Source organism: Falco naumanni, chromosome 11 (assembly GCF_017639655.2).
Source record: "Falco naumanni isolate bFalNau1 chromosome 11, bFalNau1.pat, whole genome shotgun sequence".
NCBI lineage: Eukaryota > Metazoa > Chordata > Aves > Falconiformes > Falconidae > Falco > Falco naumanni.
Window position 1 is genome coordinate 28,535,136 of NC_054064.1, and position 12,388 is coordinate 28,547,523.

The following is a 12,388-nucleotide window of genomic DNA, read 5'->3' on the forward strand; positions in this document are numbered from 1 at the left end:
AGGAGGTCTTGGACTTGTGAATAATTTCTGCCTCAGATTGTCCAGACACTTTGCAGATATCTTGAAAGCTAATTTAATCTGATCTGCAACTATATTCCAGGAAAGACCTGATCTGAATATGCCATGATCTGGATCTGGTTCCTTCATTAAATTAGCAAAACAGGCTTTGGATTGTGATGATTTCCTTTAGGAAGACACATACCAAGCTCTGGAAATCATCATCTGTTTAACTCCAGAGCTAAAGAAGGTAGTCTAGCATCTATAAGGAGTCCTAGCAGGCTTTCTGTTACACACAGTGTTACTGTAGCTCTTGCTGCACACTGGAGGCATCAGGGAAGAAAGCCGTTTGATATGATGCTTTCCTGGGATCAGGAGATGCTTCAGGGGCCAAATTGAAAGGCTTTCCCTGTTTTTTATTGATTGAGCAATGAGAAACAATAGAATTAACTTTGAATTAATTGATCAGTTGATCTCATTTTGTATAAAGCCAGGTAAGTTCTAGCTAGAAATAATTCCTCTGCTATGCAATTTATTCTGGCTCATTTTTGTTGTGAACCCACCCTTCTTCTCAGACTCTCTAGTATTGTGATCCTGGTTTTCTTCAACAGCTGTGCTGTGAACTGTCTTCTTGGAGTGTTCGGGCCAAGCTAAGTTACACTCCAGCAAGTCCTTTAAAACAATCACATAGCTCCCCGCTGAGGGAAGCTGATGCTTGATGTGCTGCGGAAAGTGTGCAGAGTCCCTTTGGTTTTAACTATATTCATAGGCTGAGCAGCACTGCACATAGCAATTTCTAAAAAGAAAGCATTTATGTTTGTGGCTTACTGGTTCAAGACTCCACAAGTACAGAGAGTACTCAATCAATTCCTCTCCACACATTCATCTGATCAATTTGCAGCGACGTGAAAAAAGCAGAGAAATATCCCATATCCCAGATTGCACAAGGACCTTACTGAAAGAAAATTTTCCACTATTAAGATTCAGTGTAATTAGTTTTCAAGGGTATATCTGTTTCCCAGTCTCACAATATGTGTGATTCAGCCTACTGAACAGGAACTGAATCAAAAAGCTTCATTCTTTCATACTTAAACATCAAAAGATGTTGCTAACTTTCTTTCTGTCACCTTATGTATGTCCCCAGGCAACAGTAATGGCTCTCAAGAGCACTAAGCGAAGCATGAGCAGCCTGAAGCTTGCTGCTCTTCAGCAGTGTGAGCAGTGGGCTCTTGAGCACCAGATGTCTTTGCCTCCCTCTATATGCCATTTCCCCAGGTTGTGTGCACCATGCTGGCATTGCACTCTGGCAAAGGACCTCACCTTTGGCTCTCCAGAGGGCAGCATTTCAGCTGGTGCTTCTAACATACACAATTTTTACACAATTTGGCCTGAAGTTCTCATCAAATATTGCAATGCATCTGCCTGTGGGATGACAGCAAGTATTCTGGCTCAGTACTGCAAAATGCTGAGGGAAAATACTCACTGAAATCAAGCAGAGGTTAGTTAGTTATTCAAATCATAGATCAAAACTCTTTCTTGAAATTGCTCCCCAATGATTATAATGGGGAAAATAGTATATATAAAATGTTTCCAGGGCTCTGCTATGGTGTAAGTATAGCTTTAGGTTGCAACTTGTAACTGCACAATGTCTAAGGCAAAATTGTCCTGCATTTGAAAGGACTGAATGCTTTACATTCTTACCTAAAGATCACTAGGGATACATACAGGTACTGCATAAGAAAATACATTCTCACCATAGGCTTTAGTTTAATATTAGGATGGCATTAGATTAGGAAAGAACGTTCACAGAAAATTAGAGCTGATCACTAGGGATCACCCATCTCCTATCATTTATAGAAATGCATCAACTAGCTTTTAATTTGTGTTGCAGTTTAAACCATCGATAGATCTGCATTGTCACTACAGGGTGATAGCATGATCTGGAAATGTCTATAGGCTGTTGTGGGAGTGATGAACAGAGCAGTCAGCAAACATGCTTAGATGTTTCATGCTAATACACAGAAAACAGAAATTACAAAGCAAAGTACACTGCAGAGATATTTTGGTTAACTGTTAACTGGCATGGGAAGTTTTTACTTTTTGCTATAATAAAGCCTTTACTTTTGTGCTGCTCCTATAGAAACCATCGCTTGTATTGAATTTGTTCATTCTATGGCTTTTGTAACTATGTCAGTCCCTAGCATGCTCTGGTATCACCCCCTAGGTTCTGAGGAACATGTAAAACTCACAAAACCCAGCAGAAAAGAACTTAAATAAGCTCAGAGTTTCAAAAGGGTCTAAAGCTTTTTACTTCAAATTATATATAATCTCTCTGAATATACCATGGTGTGTGAGCTGCCAGACTGAGGCAGGCTGGCGTCCCTGTGACAGCTAACATCACTCTGTCCCAGCCTACCTGATAAGTAAGATACGTTATATTTCTTCTGTACCAACTGCAGAACAAACAAGCAAACAATGCCGTAGAAAAAACATTCCACTTTGAGAAGGCACACAAAATCACTTCCCTGAAGGCAGCACAGCAAGGCTGCCTGCAGTGTTGACGGTGTCACAGCTTCTTATTTTCTCTTCAGCAGTTATTAGTAACACTTGTGCTGAGGTGGCTATTGCGTCTTTCCGGAATAATACTCCACAAAAATAATCAGAATAACATTCAAAGGCCAGTTTCCCATCTTTGTGTTTCTTGGCTTGTCAAAGAATTGACAAGTCCTTGCCATGCTAAATATTGTTTGGATAATAATCAATTTGGGCACCTACTGACACTGTGTGACCTGAAGTAAGTCAATAGTTGTTCAGTGTTCAGTGCCTTGTTCTCCATTCCCGTGCTGTAGAGATAATATAGGTTTCCTTCTCAGGAATTTGCAGAAGAGGTTGTTGCAAAGCAAGGAGAGATTCCTGGGCAGGAGGCTCTATAGGAACATGGCGTGCTTCCAGTCACAGGAGAGCTGGAAGGAAAACAGCTCGCTTTGCAGTGTTTTTTGTGAGACAATGAAATGCTCAGAGCAGGCCATGAAGTATCAGATGAGGACTGTCAGAATAAGGAACTTCTAACATAAATTCAAGTTAGCCTTATCTTCAAGTCATGAAATTACATCATGGGCAAGCAATTAATGTTTTTCTTTGAGGGCTTTCTTCTAGCTCCATATATAATGGCTCTGTGAGCTGAAAAACAACTTGGTATTTCTCGTGATTCACTGGGTGAAGCGCGCTAGAATGCTGTGGGTGACAACTCCTGTATAAACGTGTGGAGTTTTAATCTTCTTTCTTTCTTCTGTTTTACCAGAAGTCTCTCAGTTGCAAAGAAAAGCTCTCCAGGGTATGTTTAAAGCACCATATTTCAGTTTTGCATAGACAGAATGAGGTCTCACAGCAAACTCCCACCATACTCACGCATCGGAACATATGTATGTATTACAATTACACTGTTCACAAATCCCCATCTGAAATCACCACTCCAAAGTGGCCTTAATTTTTGTAACTCTGTATCACACAAATTTCTTACAAGTTAATCTACGGGAAAAAAGCATTACAAAAAAAAGACTACGTTACAAAACCAGATTACTATGTTACAAACAAGACTGTAAAATGAAGTGTGTATATAAGAAGTATAAAACATCATATTTGGAACAAATTACATTGGCAATTGTAAGCAGTAGATTAGCTGTTCGCTTACATTATATTTGTATGTAATTACATTAGTAGTTGTAACTAGTGTTAGAGTAGAAGGCAGTAACAACAAATTAGAAATATGCGATATAATCTGAAATTAGTGTAATTAGTGGTTATTGTGTTTGCTTCAAGTGTGGATACTGAAAAATGAAAGCACTGGGAGGCTACAGATGTGACATACAACATTAGACTTCAAAAATTTGGCACAGAATTGATCATTGAAGCTCTTAAGAGTCTTAGATAAATATATTTTGTGTGGATTCTGGACCATATTGTTGATACAGTGTCTGGAAAATCAAGATACTAGTGTGTGATACTGAAATACGTACTAGGGACTTTGTACAATCCTGAATCAGACTGTGGGCCTCTGGATCAGGGGTGTCATTACAGGTGCACACAAATGGCCCCATATCAGGACCTGAACTGAACCCCTGGGTGTTATCCCAGCACAAATCATTGCAATAATAATACAACTGGATATCTTGCTTATTTTCCAATTTGTTTTCTTGCTAAACCACGACTCCTTTTCCTCCCTCTGCCTTCTTACTTCACCCCCAAAAAAGCCCAACCCTGAGCAGAACTGTATAATTTGGTGGTCTAGTGGATGAGATGCTGGGAAGCACAAGGGAGAGAAGAATTCTTCCTTCTTTCTTCTCCATCTACCAAAGGAGGAGAAGAGCTACTTAAGAGAATTCTCTCTCACACAGTGAAGTGAAAAACTGCTGACAAAGTGAGTTTCTTTCCACATAGTACAAAAAGTTTGTGCTGTAAGAAGGAACACTTATTTTGCTTTCTTGGTGTGGCAATTAGACATAGAAGATCTCCTAGACCTTCCACCTGGGGGTGTGTGTACAGCTGCAAGAAGTACCTTCACAGACACGCTGCAGAGAGTTGTTACTGATAGGGCTTTTATTATAATGTAACACAGAAACAGAACCACCAGAACAAGTCTGCTTTTCTGTTTCTGCAACATCGTGTGGCTTCTTTACCCAGCATCATCTTTTGTCCAGAATTAATCCAAACGATGCTTAACAAGACAACATGATGTTGCACCAGTGGTTTTTACATCTTGGTAGAAAACCAACACTCCACTGGCAATCTTTTCACAGCTGCAGGAGGCATCCCACAGTGAATGCTTTCATCATTTAAAGCCATGTATTCCTAAATCTGTGTAATTAATTAAGAGTTGGTCACCATTCCTTCTGAAGTATATTGCTGCTTTACTAAAGGAGGTCGGCTGTATACTTAGATCGATACAAACAAATGAAAGCAGACAGTGGTTTAGGAGCTCCGAAGATGAGATAAACTCCTTTATTTCTTAGACAATCCACTGATCCTGAAAAGATCAAGACATCTTCCATATTTTCAAGTATGCTATTATGACAACTTTTAATTTATGACCTCAGAGGCTTTGGAGGAACAGTTTTCTTCCTAAGAGGATATAAAATTTAGCCTTTGTAACATCAGTTAAAAAGAAATAGCAGGAAAATATCAGCCTTTTGGTAATACCCTCATAATATCAGAGGAAGATGGTTATAAGCCAAGATTTGCAGTACAATTTTCACCTCATAACAGATTTTGAGTATGCCTCCTGAACATAATCTCTAGGTTGAGAGCAGACTGCTGTTAGTCGTGTCTGTAGTCTCTGCTATAGACTGCATTTGAATTAACTGCATACAATTTATAATACACTGATATGAGACTAGCTAGGTTTTGGGGGGTATTTTTGATGTTTTACCACTTTGGAGGGAAAATGGTCAAACAGGAGGGGGCCTTTACCCATCTAATGCATCAGTTATAGCATCACTGATGTCTGTGTAAAAAAGATGTGTGTCCAGAACAGGCACCAAACTGCTCAGAGACAGCCTGAAAATACTTTGAACTGCTTTTGATGATGGTTTAGTGTAACAAAAGAGCCTTCCTTAATTTGGGTTTGCCTTTTCAACCTGCAGTACAAAATTGGGTGATAACTTCATAAACTTACCTATACTAACACATATGACAGCTTTTATGAAAAAGGTTTATTTTATAATGTTTAAATCTGCAAGTCTCTGAGTACTCAAGTGCTATGAAAAAATGCAACATGCACTTTATATGTGGCTTTAATTATCTGCAATGCATGTCACTTTTATTGAGGATGTTCCCAGGTGCCCATGTGCTGTGTTGCCTGGAAGTTCCCCAGGGGGGATCACTGGCAATCACTCCTGGTGAAAGAAAGCCTGCTCTATGGGGCAGGTTCGTTTGGACTGGGGATCTGAACAGGGCACTCAGAGGCAGTAAGCGTTACAAGTTCAGAAAAAAGATTGGGCTTAAAATGTCACCTAATTCTCCAATGCCTTGAGCCACCAGTAATTGCTTACTTCTCAACACACAGCTGCCAAACTGTTTTATTACTAGACTGTTACAATCCGCAGAGGTAGCATTTACTTACCTTTCCCAAGCGAAAAAAATGCCCAGAGCAGTACCTAGCAAAGAATCAGGCAAAGTGTATTCCTCTAAAAGAGCTTTACCTTCTCGAACTGCCGTAAAATATTAACTGTGTTAACAGAAAAATTAATCTCATTTTTCTCACCACTGTTAATATTTTTTTCAGGCTGCTGAAAACAAGAGCCGTAACCTTAAACCCACGGTATGCAAGAATGTTTTCATGGACTGCCATCTGTCGTTAGCGTACCTGTCTCTACACTATGTGCTGGGGTTTCTATACCAGCAGCAAGCACTGCCTTTCCAAGAGGCCTGTTAAAAGTGCATGAAGTTGGAAATGCTGCTTTAACTCACACATGCTCTGCCTGAGGCAGCATGCAATGAGATTCTAACAATTTGGCTTGCAATTGCGACAACAGGCAAACTAGTGGTGGTTTTTTCTCCCACTTAATTCACTTCAGTAGTAAGTCTGTACCTTTAGTTAGACCTTAGCCAGAGCATTCATCTTCTAAACCAGCAGTGAGTTTACAGCAAAACATCCACGTGCATATCACAAACTTCACATATATTCATACTATAAAAGACCATGTCAGTGCATGAATACATTTACATATACTGCCCTACTTATTTAGACAGCTGCTTCAGAATAGTACATTTAGTTAACAGTTTGCGTATATGTAAGCTATAAATTTGAGTCCAAAATCTGATCAGTTAGCACCTTGTTCCCTAAATCTGTATTATAAAAAATAGAGCATAACGTTTCAGAAGCTGGCAGAAAAGTTCAATTTGCCTGTCAGTTGAGTAAGGGGTGATCACGGTGTGCTGGAGAGCAATCCTAAAGCAGTCAGGCACACAGTGACAAACCAGTTGACAAGAAGCTAAACCCAACATTCAGGCTAAAGGCATTCAAACCTATGTGCATGCCTTGTCTGAAAGGGAATCTCTGGCCTTGGATTTATGTGGCAATTCAGTGGATCTAGGCCAATTCCTAGGTCTCTTAATTCTTCCACAATCTTCTGCTCTCTTAAGCTCTGCGCCTGTAGCTCATCTGCCCAGCAGAGCTAATTAAGTTCCTTTCTCTCCTGCCTATTTCACTTGCAAGATCTATAGGCAGATATGTTCCTATGTACATACTACCACACAAGCTCATTAGTGTTTTGGGCTTGGCATCACTTGAACGTGACTTAAATGTTTCTAGATCTAAGCTGACCAACTATACAACAGCTTTTACTTGTATGCTGAGCTGATCCACCCCTCAGATTCTTCACAGCTTTCCCACATGGCCTTTCTTCCTGAACCCAGTTTGTTACTCAATATGTACACGAAACTTCTGGCTTGGCTCCAACTGGTAATTATTCAGAAATCAAATTATATCAAATAATTCCATAACATTGATTTAAAATCAAATAAGAAACATTTGCACAAATGAAATAATTATACTAACAACCTGTAAAACCTACAGACTGAATTAAGAAATCAAAACTTCTCAGATGAAATTATGACATTAAACATATAAACATCTGCAAGGTATCAAATTATTTCCCCTATAACAACTCATCTTTTTGTCCTAGTTATGAGTGCCATTTTGATGGTATGATGACAAAGTAACTACACCAGCAAGTCTGAACAGAACTTGAGGATAACAAATGTTACTTCAGCAAATAAACCTACTGAAGCTTCCCCAGCCATGCGGTACAAAGCAGTGTTAGAGCAGATCACCAAATGCGCATGCTATCAAAGTTCCACACCTGCTTGCAAGAGAGATGGCACAGTTCTGAATGTCCTCACTGGGATTACACTTGTAACTGTGATTTTGTGTGTGTGTTAGAACTGGTCCAAACATAAGGCTTGATACTGAAGCGCCAGACACGAGAGTGAGCCTTTCGTACTTGAAATTCCAAAAGGCCAGAAGTTTTTGGTTTCCTTAAAAAGGAAGGATCTCAGCAATACACTTAACTTCTATATTCAAAAACTTAGAAAGGCACAGCAGTCAGTAGTTTGTTGCATCCACAAAAACTTAAGTTTATTTGCATATCCAAATACAGGACATTTATTTTAAGTGAAAAAGCTCGTAATTTAAATAACAAGTTCACTTGCTATTTAAAACTGCAGTCTTAATAATGACAGTTTTACTCCCCAAACGTTAAAGAACTTGAGGCCTCTTTCTGTTCTTTATGCAACTGTTTTGCCCTGTTTTTCAAATCCTCTGCCTTAGCATCATTCTTCTCTATGCCATCTCCCAGTTTGTACATTCGACTGGCATTGGCACAAGCCCACACGTGCCCCAGCTCACACCCTTTCAGTGAGTATTTCAAAGCATTGCTCATGTCCTTAGGGATCCCAGGTGCTCCTTGGAGGTATATTACACTGAGGTTGAAGCAGCTAGGGGCAAAATTGCCATCACAGGCTTTTGTGTAATAGTCTCTAGCGCCAACAGGGTCGGGCTTACCATCATTTACTCTCCCATCATGGGCCAACAGCCCAACGCTATGACACGCATTTACTGACTTCTTCCCACCTTTCTCACATGACTTCGTAAAAGAGTTGTACGCAGCTTTCAAATCTGGGTCGAGTCCACCTGTCAGCCAAGAAACCAAAAGATTACTGTAAAGGACATGCTAAACCAGATGGAAGCGCTCTGCTTTGCGGCATGCCTCCCAGTGTTGGGAAACAGCATCCCTCACTTTAGATGCTACAGTCAAAATTCTGGACTTCTAAGGCACTATCATTGTCTCAGACAGGTTTTCCTAACATCTTCAAGTTAGAAAACCCTCCTCCACTCCCCAGTAATCAGAACAGCTTATGCAGACAAAAAAAAAAAAAAATAATCCCAAACCCACTAAACATTCTTTCCGCTACTACATCTATGGATTTCTTAACAGCTTACACTAGGCAAAGTGTTCTTTTGCCACTATACCTCCAGTGAGGTTACTACTAGTTTTGAACTACAGTAAAAGTAAAAATAATAATAAGTTCCTTTATTATTGTAATTTGGAAGAAGCCTCACTGATGTAACTGCTTCCCGTTACTGTACCAGCAGATACATTTTGGACAGACTTGCAGCCCACTTATATAAGCAGTGTTACCAGTCTAAGTTTATTTCTTCCTTACTTTCTCTGAAAAAGAACAGCAAGATGACAAGAAATCCAAACTTTAAGAACAGAACACACAGCAACATTCAGCACTGGATATACTTACTGCTTATACAGATCTAATTATAAGAAAAGTAATACATGTGGCTAACCTAAGGTGACTCCTCAGAAGGAAGCAGTGTAAGGTTTTCCACCTTTTCCCAGCTTTTATTACATTGCCATAAAAGGGGCAGGACAGGCGGTTCCTCCTTGCAGGTCTGGAGGACATGCACATGTTCGGCACTATGCAAACGCTGTGCTTCCTCAAAGGCACCACCCGCCCCCCCGCGTCAAGGTGCCCCTGCACAGAGGGGTTCACACGCTGCTGGCAGGGCCACCACAGCCCGGCACCCTCCGTGCTGCGGGTGATGAACCCGCGACACCCCCGCCACGGCGCCGGCGCAGCGTGAGGGGCAGCGGGGGGGGACTGGGGCAACTGGAGGCACGAGGGCAGGAACGGGAGCCCGGGCACGGCGGATAAGCCGAGGCAGCCACGCGGAGGCCAGGCCTAGCCCACCTTTGCCGATGGCCTGGTAGGCGCCCAGCTTGTAGCAGCTCTCGCTGTGCCCGTACGCCTCGCAATTGTCGCGCAGCACCCGCGCCGCCGCCGCGAAGTCTTTCTTCACGGCGTCCAGGTAGTCGGCGAGCAGCTGGCAGCCTGCAAGGCACCGGTGAAGGGGCTGAGGCTCCTGCCGGCCCCGGGGCAGCGGGCAGGGGGCTCACGGCGGGGCCGCTTACCCTCCGGGTCCTTCTCCTTGAAGCACTGGTAGCTGTACTCGACGTGCAGGTTCTGCAGGTAGGCCCGCACCTCCTCCTCATCCTCGAAGTTGATGAGCCCTGCCATGCCGGGGCCAACCGCGCCGCCCCGTAGGGCCGCCTGCGAGCGCCGAGCTATCGATGCGGCGTCTCCTGCGAGCGCCGAGCGACTGATGCGGCCCCGCCCACCGGCCCCGGCTCCGCCCACGCCCAGCCCCGCGTCCGCCCGCGCAGCCTCACGGCTCCCTCCCGGCGCCGCGGGCCGGCAGGAATAAGCAGCAATACTTTTCTAGCACTTTGCTCTCAGAGTTTCGCAGTGCCGGACACCTATTTCCGAGGTCCCATTGAAGACAACCGAATCCCGACGCGGAGCCGTTACCGTACGCGTTAAGACGCCCCGCAGGGCCCCGAAGCCAGGGCTGCGTTACCCCGCCTTCCTACCTCATGCTGTGCTCTCGGATTAACGGCTAAAATAATTTTCAACTCGACTTTAGGACGGGGGAGTTCCTGCCAGTCGCTATTCAATCAGCAATCGCTCCTTTTTGCAGTACAACAGAGCTTTCAGGTGCTTTTTGGGGAGAGGGAACCCTGGGGACTGGTAAGCGATCAACACACACAACAAACCCTAGTTCTGTAGTTACAGATGAACTTAAACCAGGTGTGGTGTTAGGATACTCAGGCAAAACAGGTCACACTATCCAATTCCAGCAGTTTTGAGTACGAACTGAATCTTCTAAGAGTATAGCAGCACATTAGAAATTTACGTGACAAATTGCTTAGAGTTAAAATGAATTTCAAAGAATATTTGAGAATGCTTTGTCCCAAATCATTTTGGTAACATAACGCTGGCTTGTCAGGCTTTGGGGATAAATAAAACTCAGTTAAACCCTGTTCATAGGCTCCCACAGGAAGAAACCCGATTGTCTTACTAAGAGCTGGAGCTAATTGCAAGAACCTCTGCCACTCGGACTGATGGCACCACCTGACGGACATGCTGCCAAAATGCCAGTTACAACTGCTGTTAAACTATTTCCTTAAAACCTTTCAGACTTTTTCGGTATTTGGGTTGGAGTTAACACACATTGTCCACATGAAGCTAAAATCCTGTTTTCAAAATGTGCCGACCAAATCCACTGACATGTCTGAGAACGCAAGAGCCGCACCAAGAGCAGGGGGATCAGTCTGTCGCTTGTAACTTTTCACCGTCTGAGCCCAAGCAGGAGAAAGGAAGGTAGTTCCTATCATAAATCTGGAAGGAATGAGAAAAAGAAGGTAAAGACAAGGCATCTAGTGATATACAGTTTGGAGGGAATGAGTATGTTTTTCAGTAGGTATGGAAAGAACAGCCTGGAAGCTCTGAAAGTAGGAGGTGGAAGAAACGTATCATGGACTAAGAATAATAGTACTAGCCCCTCCCTAATCTAGGCTAATTTCTGTGTCTATAATGTTATAAATTAATTCTTCTAAACAGATTAGATTTTTAAGTGGTTAAATTCAGAACATGAGGGCTTTCAATTCTGTTCTTGTCAGATCCTGAGCACGTAATTTATCTTCTCTACATCAACATCCTAATCTAAAGAACTGGGACTAGAACTTTGTTACGCAGTACCTAAACTGGCAAAACTGTTGGATATTTGTAGAATATTTTGTCATCTTGTAATGATGGAAACATAAGTGATTTTAGCAATTGCTCCATATTTAGGCATGTTGCTGGTTTGCAGACAACTATTATTCAAAGCTGCTGTATATAGAATCAGCAATTCTTTAAAAGGTTTAACAGTAAACTCTTTATATTTACTTTGACAGGGTCATTGTATCACTCTTTACTTTGTATCCTGAAATAAAAAAATAACTATCATTTTTACCAATGACACATTATAGCATGTGTTTGTGGGGAGACAGGTTTTCATCACAACTGTATCTGAAACCTGAAATTATTTCCTATAAAAGCTTATAGCACAGCTCCCCTCCAACCTCCAAGCTGGTGGCGAACCCCATTGTAGTAGAGCAGGCGGCTATTCACACCGCCAGAAATAAACCAGTTTGTGCAGGAAACACTGAAATCACAGGGGTTGATCTGTGAGTAACAAGGATAAAGCTGAGGTCGAATTCTTCCCGGCTGGGAAGTTATCCAACGGCAAGGGACTGCTGCAGCCCCTCAACTGCCCCCCTCCGCTACCTCCCCTCAGCAGCCCCCCCCCCCCCCCCCCCGCCTCCAGCTGCCCCGCGGTGCACAGCCCCACCGGCCCTTTGCCCTCGCTCCATGAGGAACGCAGCTGGGCCTCAGGGAAGGGCCGGCACCCCCGATGCCCGTGCGCTTCGCCAAGCGCCAGACCCGTTCCCTGACACTTGGTGCTTTTTCACCTTTAAACCCGAATTTTAAGGCTCCTACT

At 42.8% G+C, this 12,388-nt stretch overlaps 1 protein-coding gene across 1 annotated transcript; it reads right to left on the bottom strand.

Annotated features, from left to right (window-relative positions):
* Nucleotides 1–8,105: 8,105 nt before the first annotated feature.
* LOC121095749 (cytochrome c oxidase assembly factor 7) lies at nt 8,106–10,136 on the bottom strand. The gene is made up of 3 exons (XM_040610988.1): nt 9,978–10,136; nt 9,757–9,897; nt 8,106–8,686 (listed from the first exon to the last, which is right to left on the bottom strand). Exons 1-3 carry the CDS (start codon nt 10,081–10,083, stop codon nt 8,238–8,240), a joined length of 696 nt encoding a protein of 231 aa, XP_040466922.1. The 5' UTR covers nt 10,084–10,136; the 3' UTR covers nt 8,106–8,237.
* Between the last annotated feature and the right edge of the window lie 2,252 nt (nt 10,137–12,388).

What these genes read in the sequence shown, in the direction of transcription:
- LOC121095749 (XM_040610988.1), bottom strand. Translation starts at nt 10,083, where the DNA reads ATGGCAGGGCTCATCAACTTCGAGGATGAGGAGGAGGTGCGGGCCTAC. An exon ending in CAAGGAGAAGGACCCGGAGG is followed by an intron (nt 9,898 to 9,977) that starts GTAAGCGGCCCC and finishes GGTGCCTTGCAG; the next exon opens with GCTGCCAGCTGCTCGCCGAC. An exon ending in CTACCAGGCCATCGGCAAAG is followed by an intron (nt 8,687 to 9,756) that starts GTGGGCTAGGCC and finishes CTTGGCTGACAG; the next exon opens with GTGGACTCGACCCAGATTTG.